This window comes from Mytilus californianus, unplaced genomic scaffold (assembly GCF_021869535.1).
Source record: "Mytilus californianus isolate M0D057914Y unplaced genomic scaffold, xbMytCali1.0.p SCAF_15, whole genome shotgun sequence".
Classification (NCBI taxonomy): Eukaryota; Metazoa; Mollusca; class Bivalvia; order Mytilida; family Mytilidae; genus Mytilus; species Mytilus californianus.
In genome coordinates, this window is record NW_026262637.1 from 7,018,744 (window position 1) to 7,041,084 (window position 22,341).

Consider the following 22,341-nt stretch of genomic DNA (forward strand, 5'->3'; position numbering starts at 1 on the left):
AATACATAGCTGAGAGGGTGATAGAGCCGATTGTTACCCCAAGAAAACATTGTCAACCGTGGCGAAGCCAAGGTTGACAATGCTTTTTCGAGGGGTACCAATCTGCTCTACCACCCTCTCAGCTATGTATTATTTAATTTATTATACTGAATGTCCTATCATTATTGTCTTTTACAGATGAATTTTATTTAAAAGTATTTTCTATGGCGTCACATACATAACAACATTACGGGTATTAGAAAAATCAACAGAAGTGAAGCAAGATCTTTTATTTCAAATAATAGAATCTGAGCCAAAATGTAGAACTTAAGCATTGTCTTTAATAACTTGATGTAAATTCAATTTATTGTCCTTTAAATTATCGATTTTTGATTGGTCTGGGCGAGAGGGTAACATTCAAAAAAATTGTCATCCGCTCAGCCATGTGATAGAGTAAATTAACACCCTCGTATAAGCCAATCAAAATATGGCATTTTAATGTGAAGTATAATAATAAGTTTTATGTTTATTAAAAATCTTTCTAAATGACAATTTAAAATTTCGACACGGTTCGTATAAGACCTCATCAAATATTATTTCTTTCTAGTAATTCATTTGGTAAAAGGACTGATTGATTGTTGGGTGTTTATCACTCCCTCCACATGTACAGCTTGGGGTGCCGTTTCATTAATGTTTTATTCATTCTATGGTGATTAAGAGTGAATCCTCATAATCTGAAGTTAATTGTCATTCTGTTCATGATTTCATGGTCGGGAATCATCTAAAACAAACACAAGAGGCATCTTAATAAAAATTGATATTTCTAAATTTCATTCTTCTATTGAATGCTAACGGTGTTGTTGTCTACCTCTCCTTTAGGTATTTTTGTCATATACTTATACATCCCTCGGATTTCAAATGTTTGGCATTGAGCGTTCCTGATGAAGGTAAATCCAGAAAAGCACTTCAGACGCATGAAATTATTAAACGTGTTGTTTTCAATTTTTTACATCACTGGGTCGATACCTCTGCTGGTGGACTATCAGTCCCTGAGGGTATCATCAACTCAGTAGTCAGTACTTCGGTACTGACATGATTTATAACAAACTTTTCTAAAATTGTCCGTTTATAAATTTTGAAATTATAAAGAAACTAAGGTTTCAACTCCCTCTGGCAAAGTTGACCTTAGTTGAATTTGGCTATTTGTTTTAGGTATTTTTGTCATATAGCTCTTCAACTGTTTTGGTACTAATACATCCCACGGATTTCAAATGTTTGGCATTGAGCGTTACTGATGAAGGTAAATCCAGAAAAGCGCTTCGGACGCATGAAATTGTCAAACGTGTTGTTTTCAATTTTTCTTTAATTATTATTTACAATTGTTGTGAGGTTTTTCTTTTGTCCCTTTTTTGTTATTTTCTAAGGGTAGTAGGAGGAAATCAGGCCTTATAAAACTCTACGCCTAAATAATGAAATATAGAAGATAATTCAAGACTGCTATTAGACTGAATCACTTATCAGTCAATGTACTGTTCATTTTCCAATTAATTTCTTACTAGATGGAAAATAGCCTCCAAATTCAGGAAACAACAAAATATTGACCGATAAATATCTATATATAAATATACACTTTATTGCATATAGTCTTTCACAATACATGTATAATTCTTTCTCAAATGCAGAGATATTTTCCTTACCCACATTCATAAGGCTAAATAATAAAATATAGAAAGTAATTCATTACAGTGGAACCTCGTTGTGTCGTCCACTCGGTTGTGTTGAAAACTCGGATGAGTCGAAGTAATTTCTTGGTCCCGGTAAAATTCCCGTTTGATCAATGCATATTTACCTCTGATGAGTCAAACTTAATTGATTCGAATACTCGGTTTAGTCAAGTAAACTTTATAGTCCCGTCGATGTAAAATTTATGTAAATTGACCCTGATGTCTTGCAGTTCGAAATTCCTCGAGTGATTTCATAAATTATAGTGACTGACCTTTGTAAATCTTGTGTATTGATTTTATTTGTGATTGATTTGCATCTGTCCATGTTTGAGGGACCAAAATATATGGAGATTGAACACTCATAACGTGTAATATAAAAAAAAGACTATTCAAATTTCTAGTTTACACTAATCTCATACAGTATTTCAATCGTTCCAAATGTATGACAAAGCACTCGACCTCGGATGACTCGAACCTCCGATGAGTCGAATACTTTTGTCCGGTCCCTTCAACTTCGACACAACGAGATTGGACTGTATTATATATAAGAGTGAATCACAGAATTACAGTGTACTGTTCATTTTGCAGTTTAATTCTACATAGAAAATAGCCTCCAAAATCAGGAAACAACAAAATATATTGCCAGATAAGATGTCTATAAATACTGTGGATTCATTATTATTCGTTGGATACCAGTTTTCGTATAAATATACACCTTATTGTATACTCTCTCACAATACATGTATAATTCTTTCTCAAATGCAGAGGTATTTTCCTTAACGACAGTCATTGTTAACCCTGCTCAGTTGCTCTGTAGTTCTCGTATCACATCTATGGTGACATTAGCAGACATTATGAGCAACGTCACTATGTCTGAGGAGAAGTTATCATTGATGTCACAATGTGTCAGAAGATAATATCAAGGTTACGTTTGTCAAGCCTAAATGGTCTAATTTAGAGGGAAAAGACCAGTAGTAGAACACTAAACAGATTATTGAGTTTTCTACATAGGTATCAGCCCCTCTATACAATGTAAGCTTCTTGCTTGGTTGCTTCGCTCACTTGCTGAAATGGTTCACATTGTGGCTCGCAGATGATATTTTACAATATCTATGTGCAGTTAATCTGATTATCTATACAATGTACATATATAATCTGATGAAAGGGAGATAACTCAATATATAAATAGAAACCAAACAAGTTAAATTTAAACCTGATCAAGCACAGATTTGGAGGGAAGGGATGTATATTTGAAAACTATTCAAAAGCTTAATGCAAGGACAAATATCTGACTTTTATGTCCTCTATAAACACTTTGATTCCTTTTTTTTTTATCACAGGCATTCAATGCTGCGTGTTGAAGGCCGTACTTTGCCCTATAATTGTTATCTTTTTATACATTGCGACTTGGATGGAGAGTTGTCTCATTGGCACTCATACCACATCTTCTTATTTATATTAAAAAAATATTTTTGTATTTTATTTCTTACAAAAATATAGTTACCTTGAAAAATTCTTGCTTAGTAAGTTGTCCCTTCTTTTGTAATGATGTATGGTTGAGAGCTTTAAATGTCATTGCTAGGATATGATCATCAGAAATGGTGTGAGAAAATAACAGTTTATACATTCTATATATCTCATCATGTGTCAACAGTCCTGTTCCATAGATGTTCAATAACTCAAACAAATCTGAAACATAATGTTTAGTATCGTCAGTCATAAACGATGTTCTTAAAAATAAATGAAAAAGGGTTGGATGATAGACATCTTTTTGCTTTATCCTATCATGACAAACATTTTAAACAATCATGTCCTATATTTTTCAAGCAGATTCTCAAAATAAACATCAACCAATCTTATTCACTAGGAAATGCCCCCAAACAATTTTTCCTACAAATAAAGGTTTATTGATTTTACTATGATAAACATGATAAAGTGCAATGAATGGATAAGGAATATATATATTATTTTAAAGGGCTTCACTGGAACAGATTCAATTCTGCTAAAAAGTTTTCTATCAAACTTTATTGATTGACTGTTCTTTGATATATGTCCAGTGGCAAATATTTCATGCATGTTCAGAAGGACTTTCAATCTTGTAATGAAATCTTTAATCTGACATAAGTTCTATTAACTTGAAGATTTCAAAAACTGTTAATTACTGTCAGATCATTAATATCTATATACTTCAAGATTTTAAAATACATGTATGTTCAGTGTAAAAATGTTCATGTTATTCAAACAGTGTTAATTTATTTTTCTACATTTTATCTTTACCATATCCTCTCTTTCATCTGTACTAGAATTATGCATATCTTACTAACAATAATAAGACCTATATGCTGAGTGGTATCTAATTAGTTGAATGGAATCAGAATGGACATTAAGGTGGCTTATCCATTTTACAATTATCGCACTTGTAACATGTTTCACATTTTTTTCTTGTTTTTTTTTGTTACAGATTTTAATCTTTGGCTTTTTGTATAAATCATGGTACATGTAGTACTTAAATAATTATGAGTTTCATGCAATCCTCATATTTACAAAACTGTCTTAAAAGGTTAATGAAAACCTTTGGCTCCTTAAATCACATATTCCTATACTAACAAAAATCTTCCTTCATATTGGTCAGTCCACAATTAAATTAAGGTAGTTTGTAATAGAAGCATTTCTTCAACTCCTTTGTCTATATTGAAAACTTAATAATGTGATGGCTTGTTTTGAGATATTTTACATTTTTTGGTTTGATTTTAGGGTAATATTATATTAGATCTAATTTATGGCACCACAACACCAGGAAGAATAAATATACTTACATTTCTTTTTCTCCTCAGCCTTGATCTGTGTACTTAATATGGAACATATTTTTATAAACTGTCTGGCATAAATACGTTTTGTTTTGGTATCCACATTAGCTGCTATAACAAGTGGAGCGAACACACTTCCTATAAATTCTGGCATATACAGCACATCATCGTAACTCAGTCCTGTGGAGTTGTTTTCTGAGGTGTCCACCTCGTCATATCTGTTTAGCAATGATTTCACCTCTGCATCAGTAACTATAAAACAGGAGAAGATAGAACACCTGAATAATCCTCTTTTATTCTGAATGAATGTGAACATATCTACATGTAAACTATAACGGAGGGTCTGGATGGGGTAATACATCATTTCTGTATTCTTTTATTTTTGATGAAATTTCTGTTTTGTTTTATTTTGGAGGGAAGGAGGGGGGGGGGCAATTATTATCTATTTTATATGTTAGCCCCATATTATTTTCAATTCTTTATTTATGCCTCTGGGGCGGTGGAGGGGGCATTAAGTGGTACCTTTGTCCATCCATCCGTCCAACCGTCAGTCCATAAGTACTCCCAAAATTAGTTCTGTTCTCTAACTTTAGTTTGCCTAAACCAAATGTTATGAAACTTATACATATTATGTAGTACCACAGATCAAGTTCGAATTTGGTGGCGTCACTTTTACAGTGTTCTAGTTATGTCCCTTTATAAAGTTATATGCAAGTGGGGGGAATCCTCCATTTATTTTTCCTTATTCCATAATTTTTGCACATTATTTTCTATTCTGTAAACCCAAACCCTCACAATGGAATTTCAGAAATACTATAAAATGAAGCCATAGTGGTACAACAAATCTTTTATTTCTGTTGTAATATTAAATAAATATAATATCACTCAATATATTGACTTTAATGAGGCATCACAACAGTTATGTATAATTGTCTCAGTGGCTGTTGTTGGGTTGCTGTTTGTTATGTTTTTTTTTGTTTATTGTCTTGTCATAACTCAGGCCATTGGTTTTCTTGTTCAAATTGTTTCAAATTTTGTCAGTATAGCCTTTTATGCCTGTAGCTAACTATAGGGTACCGGTATGTCAGTTTTGCTCATTGTTGAAGGCTTTACAGTGACCCATAATTGTTAACATCCACATTATTTGGAATCTGTTGGATAGTTGTGGTATTGGAAATCATTCCACAAAACTTAAGATTGAGCAACACTAACTCCACCAAAAACTGAGTGAACTCAGGTGCTCAAGAAGGGTAAGCATTTCCTGCTCCAAATGTGGTACCTGTCCTGTTGCTCATTCAAGTACAAATCCAGTGATACACGGAGTTTTCACTGTATATATATATATCGTTGTCATTTTCAAGATGCAACTAACCAGATATGACTTTCAAATCATTTAAAAAAAATTGATAATCCTCTACAAAATAGCTTCAATATGACTTACATGGTGTTTCATCTCTTATTTCTTGAATTTCTTTTTCTGTTAGGATGGCCTGACCATTTCCCTAAAAAGATAAGAAACTTATAACATGGTCTTTTTTTTGTATCATACAAGCAAATATCTTTAAAATCTGAAATTTGTTGCCTTTAAGACTACTGGTTAAGGAAAGACAAAAACTTAGGGGCCACTTATGTAATGTGTGGTCAAGTTCAAAATATATGATAAGGTCAAGCAATCAAGATAAAATATGTGACAAGGTTAATCAGATGTCATTTTTTTTACAGATACTTAAAACCACTGTTATAAATGCATCAGATATTTGTCAAATCTATATATCGATATATCTCTCAGTGAAATAGCATAATCATGATATAGTAGCTTTAACTCTGTGTTTTTGTTAGATGTATTTTGACTTTGTATCCATCTGATGAGTTCATCCCTTTTCAACTGATTTTTATAGTTTGTTTTTATGTTGTACTGTTACATTACTGTCCCAGGTTAGGGGAGGGTTGGCGTCTTCAAACTAGTTTAACCCTGACACATTCAATATGTGCCTGTCCCAAGTCAGGAGCCTGTAATTCAGTGGTTGTAGTTTCTTGCTGTATATCTATTTGTTTTTCGTTCATTGTTTTGTACATAAATCAGGCCGTTAGTTTTCTTGTTTTAATTGTTTTACATTTGTCATTTCAGGGCCTTTTATAGCTGACTATGGGTTTTATTCATTATTGAAGGCTGTACGGTGACCTATAATGTTAACTTCTGTGTCATTTGGTCTCTTGTGGAGAGTTGTCTCATTGGCAATTATACCACATCTTCTTATTTTTATATTAAATTTATTTTTTGTCAAAATATACAATAGGTTATCACACCTCTGGTAAATTAGTGACATTGTGATTGGTTAAGGGCATACAATACAGTTTTGATCACACAGTGATTTTTTTACGACAATTTGCATACAAGCTATTTTTCTTATAATCAATTCAAATATATAATAAAAAATATACCTTCATGTGCTACTTTTAGATAAATGTGGTAAATTTTAGACATTTACTCAAAATTTCGGTTTCCCGGATATTTTTTTCCATTGGATAGACATTCCTAACTTTTTTGTTTAAAAAGATAAACACAAAAGGATTTTTGTGAAAACATTTGGAATATATATCTTATTTACAAAAGTATGCTCTAAATTTGTGCAACAATTCTTTGGAAATAATTCATTTTTATTAACTTTTCATAATTTTAGATAAAAAACGGCATTCTTTGTGGTATATTTATCTAATTTAAAAAATTTCCATCCGTGATTTGTTCATAAAAATTTGTACAAATAATCCTCAGACATAATCAAGCCAAATGTCATTTAAAAAATAGGGCTCAATGCACTTGCTTTCAAGTTAATGATTAAAATAAGTCAAAAACTGCATATTTTCCAAATATGTCACACTTTGACGTCGTGAAAAATAGCATTTTATTTTAGCAACGTCATTATCTCCCCTGTAACTGTATCGTATGCCCTTAAACACCATCACTAGGTGACCCCTATCATGGCTATGGATATGTAGGGGGTCAATAGATGTCATAAGTGGTATCATGATGTCATGTCTACTAATTAATGGTAATGTCATATATTAATGTTATTGAATTTCATTGCAATGCTAATATTTTTATTCAAAACGTGCCCACATAACTGAAAACACTCTTTCTTGAAAGAAGTAATTAAACTATTAATAGACCTGCCAACTATCCCTATTAATGGGGGATATCCCCCATGAGAGGTTTTGACTTAAATTTTCAAATTCTTTATTAAATAAACTGACCACCCTAAACAGGCATTCAAATTCTGTAATTCTGTTATATAAATTCTGCCAATGTAGGCACACCTCTTCTGAGTATTCTTAGTTCACAACATGAACAAATTTTCTTCCACCAATATCACTGTTAACTTATTTACATCATATTCTTGGTGATAAAATTAGGCTTCATATCAGTTTAAGCTGTACCAACACTTTTAAATACATTAAAACCTAAAAATATCTATCTAAAGATATCACTGTTTCAGAGTAGACAACCATCAATCACTTAAAGGTATATATACAGTCTGTATCTACTTTTTCTTCTTTTTCTTTATATCATCTTATTGTAAATTAAGAATAAGCGCTCACTCTTTAAAAATTGAGACGACAGATATTCAAAAAAAGATATAGAAAGATCTGAGCGCCTTAATTTGTTCAAATTGCTCACTTGGTAAAGTTGAAGATGAGCTTCATTTTTTGTTAGAATGCCCTCTTTATGATACTCAAAGGGAAGACTTTTTTTCAATACATATCTGACAATTGTTATAATTTTAAAAATTTAAATAAATCTTCTAAATTTTTATGGCTCTTGACTCAAGAAAATCATCATCATTAACTCTAATGGAAAAACTGGGCCGTTATATTTGTGACTGTTTTGAATTAAGGAGATCAGGTATGCATATTGACACTAAGTCAAGTAAAGTAGGCAGGTATGTATTACTCAAGACCATTTGATTTTTTTTTTTTGGGGGGGGGGGGGGGGGGGGGGGGGGGGGTGAGGGAGGGCAGGAAGATTTTAAAATAAATATCCTGGCCTGGTAAGAGCTGAAAATAAATAACTTGGTTTAAGACAGGATGAAAATGAATATTCTGCAACACAAGATGTAGGAAACAGTTGTGTATATATAGGTAAGTGAAAATTAATTTCCGAGGAAAATAAAGTTTACGGCATGCATGGCATGCATATGATGAAGATGAATAATCAATCCCCATAAAAATCGTTCCTCCCCTACTCCCCAAAATCATTAAATAGTCGTCCCCTAGTACTATAATATAAGACTTCTGAGTTTCATATCATTTACATTCAACGTCTTTTATCGGATATTTTTTTTTTACTATCAATGTTCAACATTGATAGTAAAAAAAAAATATCCGATAAAAAAACGTTGAATGTAAATGATATGAAACTCCGAAGTCTTATATTATAGGACTAATTAAGTCGTCCCCTAAAAGTAATTGTTCTTTCTAACCTTTTTTAATGGTTTAAATCTTACCATGTTGTTCGTTCTTTTTGTTTACATATTTGTCAAGGAAGTTCAAACTTCCTACACACAAGATTTAAATCAAGGGGAAACAATCCTTCATAGTTTAAATTATTCGTTGGGATAAATTCATTAAAAAATCTCCTATGCATTGACTTTAATGGAAATATATGTCTTGAATTTATTTTTTTTATACCAGATTTACCTTTAGAAATCAGAAGCTTTCATATATCATTCATTCAAGTACAAATGTAGCCCCATCTTTTGCAACAATAAAAACACAGGCCAGGGTCATAGATCTATCTACTATCGGGGGCTCTTTACTTTAAATTTTAAAAGATTTTCTGTTATACTATTTCGTGTTTTTTCTTAATGACCTTGATGAGTAGATCATCTTAAACCTACCAGCACGCAGACCCAAACAAAGAAAGCTACATAACCGACGACCTTGATGAGTAGATCATTTTTAACCTACCAGCAAGCAGACCGGCAAACAAAAAAAAACACAACTTTGTCCCCAGTAAAAGTTTAAACAGACCGTCAACACCGAAGGTCACTGAATAGAAAAATGACAAATTACAGTTTACAACACTACAGTACAAGGAAACAAAAGATTGAGCGACACGAACCTCGACAATTTATTCACATAGCTGTAGAAAATATTGTTACGTATGTTATTTGTTTGTGTTCGATTATTGCTGCTTAACCGTCCAAGGACAAATATTTCAAAAATACTGAGGTCAAGGACATTCAAACAAACAAAAATCAAATAGGGTTCTACAATATGTTGATACCTGTATTTTGGCATTGCACATGTTTTTCTCTGACTGTTAAGTTTATTTAATGACGTCTTTACCGTGATACTAAATCAATTGGATGTTGGATGTGTACTGATTGATATTTTAGTCTAAGATACATAATGTTTTTATTAGTTGTTATTGACTTTGAACTAGCTGTCAGTAACTGTGAGTATCCAGACTTGTACTTGGTGTCTTTTTTGTTTTAGGGATGTATAAATTCCCTGCCACGTCCGGTCTGTGTTTTTGTTAGTTGTTTTTCTGCTTTGTATCGATCTGATGAGTTGAGCCCTTTCTAGGAGATCAGGATTTATTTAACAGCTGTAATTTGCGTTGAACTAGCTTTCAGTGACTGCGAGAACTCTAATATCAGTACTTTGCGTCTATTGTGTTTATGTTAGTTGGAGTTTTTCTTTTGTGTGTGCTTCGTACCGATCTACTTTTTTGAATTAAGCCATCTGCAACTGATTTTTAAAGTATGATCTTATATTGTGCTGTTACGCCACTGTCCCAGATAAGGGGAGAGTTGAGCGCTCACATACATCTTTAACCCCGTCACATTTTTATGTGCATGTCCCAAGTTAACATGGTTAAGCGCCTGTAATTGTCGTTGGTTCATGTCTCTCAAATTTGTTTTTCGTAAATTATATTGTTATAAATTAAGTCGTTAGCTTTCAGGTTTTAACTGTCACAAGTTCACAATTTTCATGTCGGGGCCTTTTATAACTGAATATAATGTAGTGGTTTTTTTTTTCTCATTGTTGAAGGCAATACGGTGGCCTATAATTTAGTATATCAACGTAATTTAAACTCTGGAATATAGAAGTCCTAGGCTACCAGATCTCCTTATATTTATATATAGAAAAAGAACTGAAAACTGATATTTTCAAGTTTTTGTTCTATGTCATCATGGTCAGAAGATCACAACTTTCACACTAAAAAAAACCCCCGCTCAACCGGATCGATGCTAAAAGTGGTGGTGCCTTGTTAATGCTTTATAACAAGCAAAATCCAGGACGCACGCGCCATATGGTGAATCTTCTGATAATGTTGTTAATCTGTAGTTTATAACCAAGCATGTTTCCAAAAAGAAGAAAAGTAAACTTAAAACAAAAGCAATTTAATTTTTAACAATAGTAAAATGTAAAATGTATATATATTTTTTTCATATTTCAAATAAATAATGAATCTTGCAAATATAATCACAACAATTAAATGCCCCTATTTCGCAATGTATTATTACTGGCAGTAATATAAAAAAAATTAAACAATTCCAAACATTATAAATGAACTGTTTAACAGAGTCTGACTAGCTAGCTTATAACTATAGTGGTCAATATATAATTATCAAATCACAATTTTATGATAGAAACACTGTATGTTGAAAAACTCAAAAGTTCATTTAACATCATCAAAGCAATGCAGCTAAATGAAATGATCATTCCGCGCCCATGTAAATATTTTCTCAGGTTCATTTTTGTTCTAAATCCAAGAATTTCTAGAACAGCAGTGTTGTCAGGACGCAGAAACACTCCGCCAACTACAGCTGAAACGACAGCAAAGATCCCCGTTGTATACAAAGTCAATGTTCCATAGTATGTGTACTCCATTACAAATTTCGTGCAATAGATAATGTATATTGGTCCTAATTTACTCCTAAGTCCTTGTAATTTGGCTTTCAGCTGTGATGGCCTCCGTATAAACTGTGGGATGACAACGAACATTATTCTTACAAAATTCATGATACACGTACATTTTTGTGCGCTGACGCTGTAAGGTATCCCAATTAAACGTCCAATTGTGGTTAAAATATCAAACTTGTAGTCATATGCTGTCAACAAAATTGCCAGAAAGAAGTCTAATCGTACAGTGCTCATCCATTTTAAATGTTTAACAATGTTGTATACAATAGAACAACACAAACTAAATGTAATAATAAACGATATGCGAGAACTATTCTCTACAGAACGATTTGACGATATACTTGACAGGATGAGGAAAAACACTAACGGAAGTTTATCGCTCCGGAAATTTCTTTTATAATACACAGTCACAGCTCCGGCAAAACATGTACAGGATAGTAAACACGGTATCTGTTCCATGAAATAATCTATTTCTTCCATTGTAAACGTTTAATGTGAGAATATACAAATGCAATACTAAGAACAATACATTATTTTATTTATATACTGCTTTAAAGCTGTAAATTGCATGCACTTTGTACAATGATTGGCTTTGACAGTAAATTTCCAGTCAGTCGGAATTTTCGAAAGTAAAACTTCTGGAAACATGGGAAAATGAAAGTACAAAAACCCCATAAACTATAAATAGATTATCATGATTATGTATTGGCACAGCCTGTGCTGAGTCAGTCACCTGAACATAACAAATGATAAACATAGCGTATATAGAATATTATTATTAGGACTACTTTACTGTATACGTTTTTTAACCTTTTTTTTTCATTAATTTATTGATTGAAATTAACATGATTTAGGTGAATATATTTATCAGATATAGATGACATAGATCATGGAGATATTGCAAGTATGGAGGTTGTTGTACTTACCTATATATATGCACGTATCAAAATGAGACGTGAATAATAATCTATTAGGCAAATATAAAATATATAGTTAAAATACCGCAAACAAAAATGCTGTCTGCCATATTTGTTTTTTTTTTTTTTTCGATTATTGTTTTTAATATACATCATGTACATTAAGCTGTTGGTTTTCTCTTTTGAACTGTTTCGCGTCGATCATTGTCATGTCGGCGCTTCTTATAGCCTACAATACAGTACATGCTTTGCCCATTGTTGAAGGCCGTACAGTGACTTATATTTATATACATTCTCGTTCTTTTTTCTGAGGTGAATAATGTCTCAATGGCAATGGTACCACATCTTCTTATTTTGATATTCAATAGTCATCTACCATGTCTACAAAATATGTGAAGCTGCAAATCGTCCCTAATCTAAAACTTCAGTGTTGTGAATAAAGTAAATAGAAACAACCAAAGATCTGCAATCGATACCAAATTCCTCAAATAACAAAATCATTTTAAAAATTTGAGAAAAGACAAGCAACGGCGTTGTTCAAGTTATATTGGAACACGCACATGAATATGGGGTAGACTTGGGGCAAAGTTATGTAAGACTTGGGGTTAAGTTGTGGTGTTCTTAGGGTTAAGTTATCGCTTTTTTTTAAATCTTAATATATCCTTTTGAATTTCAATCCATAGACTAACAAAAGGAACATAAAAGAACATAATGCAGTAAAAAAGGGGGGAGCGAAACTTCAAAACTTACGATATAATAGGTTACAAAAATAAAAGTACAAACAAAACAATAATAAAAAAACATAACTATACAGTATCAAAGACCGTTCGCTGTTCACAGAAAAAACGCTATCTCTATAACTGCTTTACCTGTTTATAATATAAAACCATAATGTCCAAAGCTTTAATATCGATGGTTGTACGTCGCAGAAAATTTTTTGCAATGCACAAAACAATCTGTATAAAATTCAAATGCAAAAAAAAACCCAAACAAACAAAATAAGCATTCTATTATTGCTTTATTAAACTTTTATTTAATTATGTTCATGCGTTCATTGAAATCCAAAACGCAACTTCAAACGCGTTCATATAGAAACAACTTAGAAATTTACCATCAAAAGGATTCAACCATACACCACAATCGAGAAAAGAAAGTTAAGAGTAAGAACAGAAAAGTCGTCCCGTATATCATAAAAATGGTATGAAGATTTACCATGAGAAAATATAATATCAAAGACCAAAATGTTATCGATCTCTATGTAGTTTGATTGATTAAGTAAGGGGAGTTTATTTGCTATATAATAGTATCCTATATCATGATTATAATATTGCCAAATAAAGGACAGTCCTTACCCTTTATCTGGCATACTTGTTCGAGTTCATTTACTAGAATTATTGTTTCTATTTAAGTAGCCGAAATAAAACGTTTATAAAATTCAATTTTCAGAAAGTCAGGTGAAATAAAATTTACAACCGTTTTATTTACTTAAGAATACTTGTTTATAATATCTCCTAACATGTCAACAAATAAAAAACACTGTTTGTCCAGTAATCAGTTCATGGATAGTGGTATGATGTTATTGTATGTTTTTAGTTGGTGATTTATGTAGTAATGCTACTAAAACTAAGGTCGCAATACCCCCAGGCTAAATAAGCCTAATTTTGTTCTGTTCAATCATTAATGACACCATACTTTATTGAATAGAGGTATGTTCGCATGCTCGGCTTTGTTTCAAATATAAAAGGTCCTCTTACATGATAACATGGATAATATATTTAAAGGATCCGAAGTTTTTTTTTCACACATGTGTATACGTTCCGCTTAACACATTTGTCATAGCTGTTGTTGGCCGAAGATAATTGTAACCTGGGCTTCCACCATCCGGCAGTTAAGCCCATGCTAAATTGGTGCGTCATTTTGATTGTGTGGGATGTATAAATACATAGTCGTTACAATAATTGTTGAAATAAAGACGTTAAAATAGATTTAAGTACCAATTGTACGCTATTTGTACGTTATACATTGTTGTAGAACTCTTACAACAACTCTTTGAGGGACCTGTTTGCAAGACAACATTACTTTCCCTTAACAACATACCCTCATTTTCCAGTGTCTGTGTATTTCCCGCCCCCTTCCCGGTCATCATACTGAAAAATCTTTCTATTTGATATGCATTGTTAATATGTTTTCGTCCTGTACATAATATTTGCCACTGGATGTTCAATCAAATATAGTTTCCATATATTGTCAAAGCACATCATAATGTCTGGTTTTATTTTTCGTTCACACGATCCAATTTTGTTTCTAGTTGTAACACATTGGCACCAGAGATGAAATCGGCTGAAATTCGTAAAGAAAATCATACCGTGTTCAACGGCACAGTCACATACATTGTAACAAAAAAAAAACAAGATGTCAACATATCATATTCATTAACTATACTATAAGTCAAAAATCTAAATTCCCCCAATTCTAAATATTTGTGATAATCAAACAAAAAATAAATTAATTTTGACGTCACAGTGATATCTCCTGAAGTATCAACCAGTTTCAATTAATATATATATTCGCTGTCGATAGAAGTATATTCCTTTCTAAACACAGACGTGCCTTACCATACCTAGTTTACCTACGCTCTCTTTCTTAAAGACTCTCCTGGGCATGATTTAATGAAAACTCCGGCATATTCTTTTTTCAATGTGGACAGACCGTTGAAATGGTCAAACAGAGTTCTAGTACCTTCAAAACATTTAATTGATACTGACACGGCCATTCATCGTCATCAAAACCTAAGTCATCATCATAGAAAAATATGAATTGCTTCTTTTTATTTGTAGTTCGTATAATATATAATGAATTTGTTCGTTTTACATGCATACTTATAATATTATTGAATATATAGTTATATTGTATTATGGAGAAGACTTCATCATTTTCATTGTCATTTTGCTTAGTTTCTTCTGTTACCTATTCTATCATCGTACTCGGACTTCTTTTAAACTGAGTTTTTCTGTGCGTATTGCTGTGTGTTTGTTTATTCCACATTGGCTAGAGGTAAAGGGGGAGTGTTGAGATCTGACAAAACATGTTTAACCCGGTCCCGACGCATTTTTGCGCCTGTCCCAAGTCAGGAACCTCTGGCTTTTGTTAGTTTTGTATGTTTTTTTAATTTTGGTTCATTTATATGTTTCGGAGTTTAGTGTGACGTCCATTTTCGCTGAACAAATATACATTATTGTTTAGGGGGCAGCTGAAGCCCGCCTCCGGGTGCGGGATTTTCTCACTGTGTTGAAGACACATTGATGGCCTTGGGCTGTTTTCTTGCTCTTTGGTCGGGATGTTGTCTCTTTGACACATTCCCCGTTTCCATTCTCAATTTTATTCATAAGTATGATTTACCTGTTTCTCATCCATTTTGCTTAGATGTAGGAAATAAAATATGTTAAAACTAAATCGCTGAATCCCATTATCTCTTGAATCAAATGCACGTACATGAAGTATTAGAATGTGGCAGACTTCATTCTTCTAGCCAAAGTGGAATTTTGTTTGAGTTTGACAGGATGTACAGTTCATAAGAGACTTTTATTAAGTTATTGTTATCATTATTGGTGGTGGGTAAAGAGTAGAGACATGGAGCAATTAATGAAATGATGAAATGTCATGTAATTAACGCCCTACACACTTTATGTACTTTTAATTTTAGTAATCTTAATTTTTTAAATTTTCTGTATGCAATTTGTTTTGCTTTAAAAAGTGAGTACATTGAAACAAAGGTCTATCATTTAAGTTACAACGCATATAAAATGCATCGTATTTGTTTACTGATTTTCAAAAAGTAGATATGATAAATATCTCACGTATCTATGTATGTGTTGTTGTGAAATATAAATAGCAATTAAAAAGTCATGTACTTTCACTTTCCTAATCATAGCTTACTTTTACTTTTTAGCATAAATTTATCGTTAAGGTTTCTGCATTTCTTTTAATTTTTAAAATGTTTTAACACAAATATAAATTCATTTCGTTATGATGTTTGGGAAAATGTATTAAAGGATTGATTATTTTTCTGCAATGACCTATACCAACTGATTTTGCCAAATTATTGTACAGAATCACATGTTCGAACGGAAGTCATATCATATCTTCCATTCGAATTATTGAAGCTTAAACATATAGATGTGAGAGAATATGTTGCATTTCAGGATACTCTTTAAAGCCGGGTACATGAAATACTGCTCCACTTTGCTTATTATCAACCCATGTTAGTAAGATTTGCATTATATATAAAGAAAGGCGAAAGTTACCAAAGGGACATTCAAATTCATAAGTCGAAAATAAACTGACAACGCCATGGCAAAAAAAGAAAAGGACATAAAGACAAAAAAACTATATACAAAACACAACATATAAAACTGAAGACAGAGCAACTAGAACCCCACCATAAACGGGGGATGATATAAGGTGCCCCGGAAGGGTAAGCAAATCCTGCTCCACATGTTGCACCCGTTGTGTTGCTCATGTAAGTACAAACCCGGTGATAAGTCTAATTCGGTAGGTCACATTCGGGAAAAAGGAGGACGGGATTGTGGTTACGACGATTGGAAAATGTCTTCTATATCTCAGTCTATGCATTTGCTTTTGATACTGACAAATGTTTACAACACAGATACATGTACATGTATTTCATGCTCAGGTGGGGTATTTGCTAAAATACCAGTCGAAAGAAAGTAAAATTTCCTGAGTCGCAAGGCAAAGAAATATCTTTTAAGACTCTTATTTTTCTAGCAAATAGAAATACTCCACTTGTACATGATAAATCTGTTTAATTACACCGAATCTCATAAAGAGGTGGCTTAATTAAGCAATATACACTCGAAATTTATTCCATCATGCTTTTGCTATTAAAAAGTAATAAAAGTAGCCGGAGTTTAGAAAGTGCACAATTATCAAGCGTTTCCGTGAAGGATAAAACACATATACCATGGCTAAATAGAGAGTAAACAGAGATGCAAAGAATTTTGTGTTGAAAATACCTATACCACGTACAAATATAACAGGATCCCGTTCCATTTTGTTTGTGAAAAAAATATGTAAATTATGAGTTAATCTGTCACAGAACTACCTGAGACTATTTACGATAGGACAAACGAGATAACGTGCAGCTGCACTGTAATGTAAACTGGGTTCATATTCATTGAAATACATTGTAATCATTTATTGCACTACGTAACAAAATATAAACCCAATAAAATTTATGATCAACAGATATATATATAGTGTTCGGAGTATTTGGAAGACAGAACAAGATTCAACATATTCATTGATGATTTTTACATTTGACTTATTTCATGTTATTTAAATGTACTTTCTTTTGGGATTTGTTTCTTTTCAGTACTATAGCTGTTAGTCTGTTGTTTCGACGCCGTATTTTCTATAAACAAAATATGTTTTTTTCTTAAATCTTAAAGTTAAAACTTATCAAATATATTCGTTTATGATTAATGGATAATTGCCTATATCCACTTCTTTTAAACTCTGGTGAATTGTCTTGTCTTGTCTTGTCTGGATAGTTGTCTCCTTGGTATATCTTTTCCGTATGGAATATTTAATTTAAAATAAACATTTACTACAAGATTCAAGTTTCAAGAATCAAGATTTTTATTGACTTATCAAGGACCCCCAAGGGGCATATACTGAAAAAATAACAATTTCATAATGATTAAAGAATAACAAATTATTAAAGATACATCGAAAGTGCACACATAATTGTACTACACGTGATTAACAACACGTTTTTGTGTTTTAACGTTGTTCAATATGATATAATTATTTACAATTAGAATAGCAACTGCCCGAAGCACATTTATCAGCGTGAAAGGTTAAATTTTATGATTAAAATTGATTTAATATTGAATAGTTAAACAAATAAAAGAAATCAAAAGTTGAAGTTTACTGGTGCAGTAAAAATTGGAACCTTTAAACATGGATTTGTATAGTCACTATACAAATCCTTGCTTTAAAGTTATAATTTGAGTATCAATAGACCAGTTTCACATAATCGACTTATCAACCTTGATGTCGAAATCATGTGCGCGTTTTAGTTTAAATCCCGCGATAATTAACGATATCATACGTGACAGGGGGCTATCCAATTTACCCTTATATTTGGCAACACTCGGAAATAATAAATACCTAAAGGTAAAAATAAAAAGAGAACTCATATAGGAGGAGGAGTAGACATTTATGTTTCGATTCAAGTTAATTTCTCACAACTTAATTTTGATACTAATAACATAGAGGTAGTAGGCGTATCTGTAAACTGTCAATATAGTTAATGTGTATAGACCCCTTAATCACGATATTAAATTTAATGACTATCAACAAGTACTGCATAATCTAACAGATAATATAGACTGTGCTACTTGGAAATTTTAATAGTAGATCTTCGTTGTGGGGGTCTAACACAACAGATAGCAATGGTACCATTATAAAAAAAGGGTCATAGACCAAAATAACATGACTCGTAATTTTAAACGACGATACCGGTACATTTCAAACCGTCGGAGGTGACCGAACACATATAGATCTAACGTTGGTCTCCGCCTCACTTGCCAATGACAGCCAATGGTCAGTTTGAGACGATAAACTATGTTCAGATCACTTCCCAATACTCACTGTATTAAATGCAAAACCGGTTAAAAATAAAGTTTGCACTCCACGAAGATGGATTTACGATAAAGCCGATTGGCACAGGTTCACTATTCTTTGTAATGAAATAAATAAAGATAATATACACCATGACGATATTGAAATTTTCAACCAAAATCTATGCTAAGTTGTAACTAAAATCGCAGACGAAACAATCCCGAAAACTAGTGGTACAGTTCATGCAAGAAAAAAACTGTCCCTGGTGGAACGATGATTGTACAAATGCAAAAAAAAAAAAAATAAGCGTCATAAACACCGAGTGTATGATAAAACAAAATCAGAACAAAATCATGAACTATATAAAACAGCAGTTAAAGAGTTTAAACGTATCACTGATAAAGCAAAAACCGAGTACTGGCAAAATTTCTGTGACAAACTTAATTATAAAAAAAATGTAAGTTTGACTGTCCCTTTGGTATCTTTCGTCCCTCTTTTATCTTACGAGTTATGGGATAGTTGTGTTGGGGCTAAGTTAACGTTTTGTTTATACGGAACACTTTCTGTTTAACACTTTTATTGTGAATTCAATTTAAGTCCTGCAGGGTAAGCATATCCATCTAATGGATTTTGTCCATAAACGATAAGTCCGAATGGAACTCTACCTCTATGCTCTATTTCATGAATTCCTACACTTAGTTCATGCGAAAGGATAGAGTATTTCTTTCCAACCAATTTAATTTTTGCTTTTTCATTAAACACAATTCCTTTCTTGCCGTCTAAATTCAGATCATGTTTGTCGTCTGCTGTGATTATAATTGTGATATAAAAATTATCTGGCGGAAACCTGTCAAGAGGATAATTCGAAACAACAGCAAATCGATAACTAGTTTTAAAATGTTGAATACTTGGCACTGTGGTCATGGCATAATTACAAGTGGTGTGTAGTACAGCACAGTATAACTGTACAAGAACACCTGTGGAAGATTCAACGGTTGATGCAGTAAAATTTGAAATTTCCAGAAACTGGCCTTTGACAAGACTTTTAGTACTTCTACTTGTTGAGTTCTGAATGGTTACAGTAGTATCGTCATCGGCTAGTACTCTGTAGAGACACAATGAATCATATAACAATGGAACAACAAAATTTTTCCCAAGTTGTTCACTGGGTAGAATCATTTCCGTTGTATAGTCCGTATATTGGGAAGATTTGTTCATGCTTATATCGCCACCAGAAAAAACCGCCACTGGTCATGTCGATGTAATAAGTGTACCACTGAGGTCATGTGTATTTGAAAAATAAAAAGTTTCATAGGCATTAAGATTGACAGTTAGAGAATCATTCGATTGATACGCATGTCCACCAAAATACAAAACACCATTTTTAATTTTCAGAAACAACGTTACCGTGGTGTTATCTTCTGTACATACAACTCCAACACTGACGTTATTTAGCATTATAATTGTGAAGTTAATATTGCTATACGTAGCTGCGATGTACTTTCGTCCCAAATTCTGGTACGGTATTGCCAGGTACCCTTCGGAATATGCCATATAGTAATTCATAGCATATATTGACACATCGATATCACAGCTAACTTTTACACCTTTCTTTTCTATTCCAGTGATATTCATTTCAATATCTTTGCTGATATTGTAAAAAATTTTAATACTGCCATTGATAGAAATTGATTCGCTGATATTGAAGAATGGAATATTTATGTTACACGATCCAGAATCGTTTGCAACTACGCTAAGCTGAACATAACCATTAAGGCCGTTGTTGTCTAAAAATCCCAAATAAAAGTCCATCCATGGTGCTGGATCTTCAAAGTAAGATTTTTCTGAAATAAAATAAAATCAGTCACAAAAACAAAACCACAGTAGGTATAGTGTCCGTCGGAGACCGTGGTTTTTCGAGTGAATCGGTCCATTTTCTTCGAGTGTAGATCGGTTTTTTTCGAGTGATAAAACATGCGATCAGGTCAATTAACTGCTATTTCGCAAGTATAATAGTTTTATTCACGAATGTCCATCTTATTTTAATAACTTTACATATTTTGAGCCCAAATGACGCACAATTTCGTTGTATTTAACCTAAAATTCAGTGTTTTGCATTGTCCGTGTTTTCTCGAGAGCAAGAGTTAAAACGTCCGGTTTTTTTGAAGAAAATGTGAATTATAAATAAGACATTCTTGACCTTAAAAACTGACTTTTTCTAGTTTATAACTGTAATTAAGTGAAGGACAATATTATATATTCCCAATAATTCACAAAAAACATATTACAATGTTGACAAAAGTTAACCTTTTTCAATTTAATGATAAATTTCTGTTCTCAAAACATTTTACCATAACCTAGCAGTATGACGATATATAAGAAATCAATGTGTCCGTTTTAAAACGGTCTTAAGAACCGAGTACAGGGACTCATATTTTTTTAAAAATTTCATTGCATGCTACCTTTGTTTTTTACAGTCAGTAATATTTTATGATTGATATACTAGTATATTACAGTGACGAAAAAACATAGGAGCAAGAAAACTAAGGAAAAGGAGTAAACAATCAGAACAATTCAATAAAAACCCAAATATTCTACTAAGAGGACCCCCCCCCCCCCCCCCCCCAAAAAAAAAAAAAATAAAAAAAAATTGATAAATAACAATAACATTTGAATTGAATGGAATATCTAATAAAAAGTGAAAACAACACTTTATAATCTTATGCTATTTGACCAAAAGGACCTGAAAATAGCCAAATCCATCTAAGGTCATATTTGCCTAATGGAGTTGAAACTTTAGCTTCTTTATAATTTTTTTAAATTTTATAAACGGACAATTCTAAATGATTCATTGTTGGTTGCTTAACGTCCAGTGGCAAATGTCTCGTGCATGTTAAGAGCGAGAACAAATTAACAATAAATCCAATAAGTAGGTCCTGTAACAGAGGACGTTCGGGATAAAGGTCGGGAAATTTACTAGACTGCCACTGAAAATGAAAGTATATTGAATATTGACAGAAATTTTGCCTTGCAACAGGCCACCTACGGACCCTTCAAAGAGCTGGTGCAAGGGATCTCAACGTGCAACGAGCGTAGCACTACACGCCCCATTATGACCGGACGTGGTTGCGTACTTGATTATCCCACACAGCCAAACGGACGTCCCACTTTGGCAAGGGTTGGTGGGAAGAGGACTAAAGTGACCATATTTCTATTCCCCTGTCCCCCTTGGTGGTCAATGATTTTAGAAAAGTTTGTTATAAATCATGTCAATACCGAAGTACTGACTACCGAGCTGATGATAAACTATGGGACTTGTCCATTGTATTCAATAAACAA

The 22,341-nt window shown here is 32.6% G+C and overlaps 1 protein-coding gene across 2 annotated transcripts; it reads right to left on the reverse strand.

The window, feature by feature from the left end:
- Positions 1-253: 253 nt before the first annotated feature.
- LOC127725298 (uncharacterized) lies at positions 254-9,075 on the reverse strand. Of its 2 annotated transcripts, none has more exons than XM_052232226.1 (5): positions 9,013-9,075; positions 5,952-6,012; positions 4,520-4,762; positions 3,208-3,392; positions 254-760 (listed from the first exon to the last, which is right to left on the reverse strand). In XM_052232226.1, exons 1-5 carry the CDS (start codon positions 9,013-9,015, stop codon positions 707-709), a joined length of 546 nt encoding a protein of 181 aa, XP_052088186.1. In that variant the 5' UTR covers positions 9,016-9,075; the 3' UTR covers positions 254-706. The 2 variants fall into 2 exon arrangements, with proteins under 2 accessions (XP_052088186.1, XP_052088185.1); XM_052232225.1 differs by having other exon boundaries at positions 8,989-9,075.
- Positions 9,076-22,341: the final 13,266 nt, after the last annotated feature.

What these genes read in the sequence shown, in the direction of transcription:
- LOC127725298 (XM_052232225.1), bottom strand. Translation starts at nt 9,015, where the DNA reads ATGGTAAGATTTAAACCATTAAAAAAG. An exon ending in GGCTGAGGAGAAAAAGAAAT is followed by an intron (nt 3,393 to 4,519) that starts GTAAGTATATTT and finishes ATTATGTTTCAG; the next exon opens with ATTTGTTTGAGTTATTGAAC. An exon ending in CTAAGCAAGAATTTTTCAAG is followed by an intron (nt 761 to 3,207) that starts GTAACTATATTT and finishes TGTTTGTTTTAG; the next exon opens with ATGATTCCCGACCATGAAAT.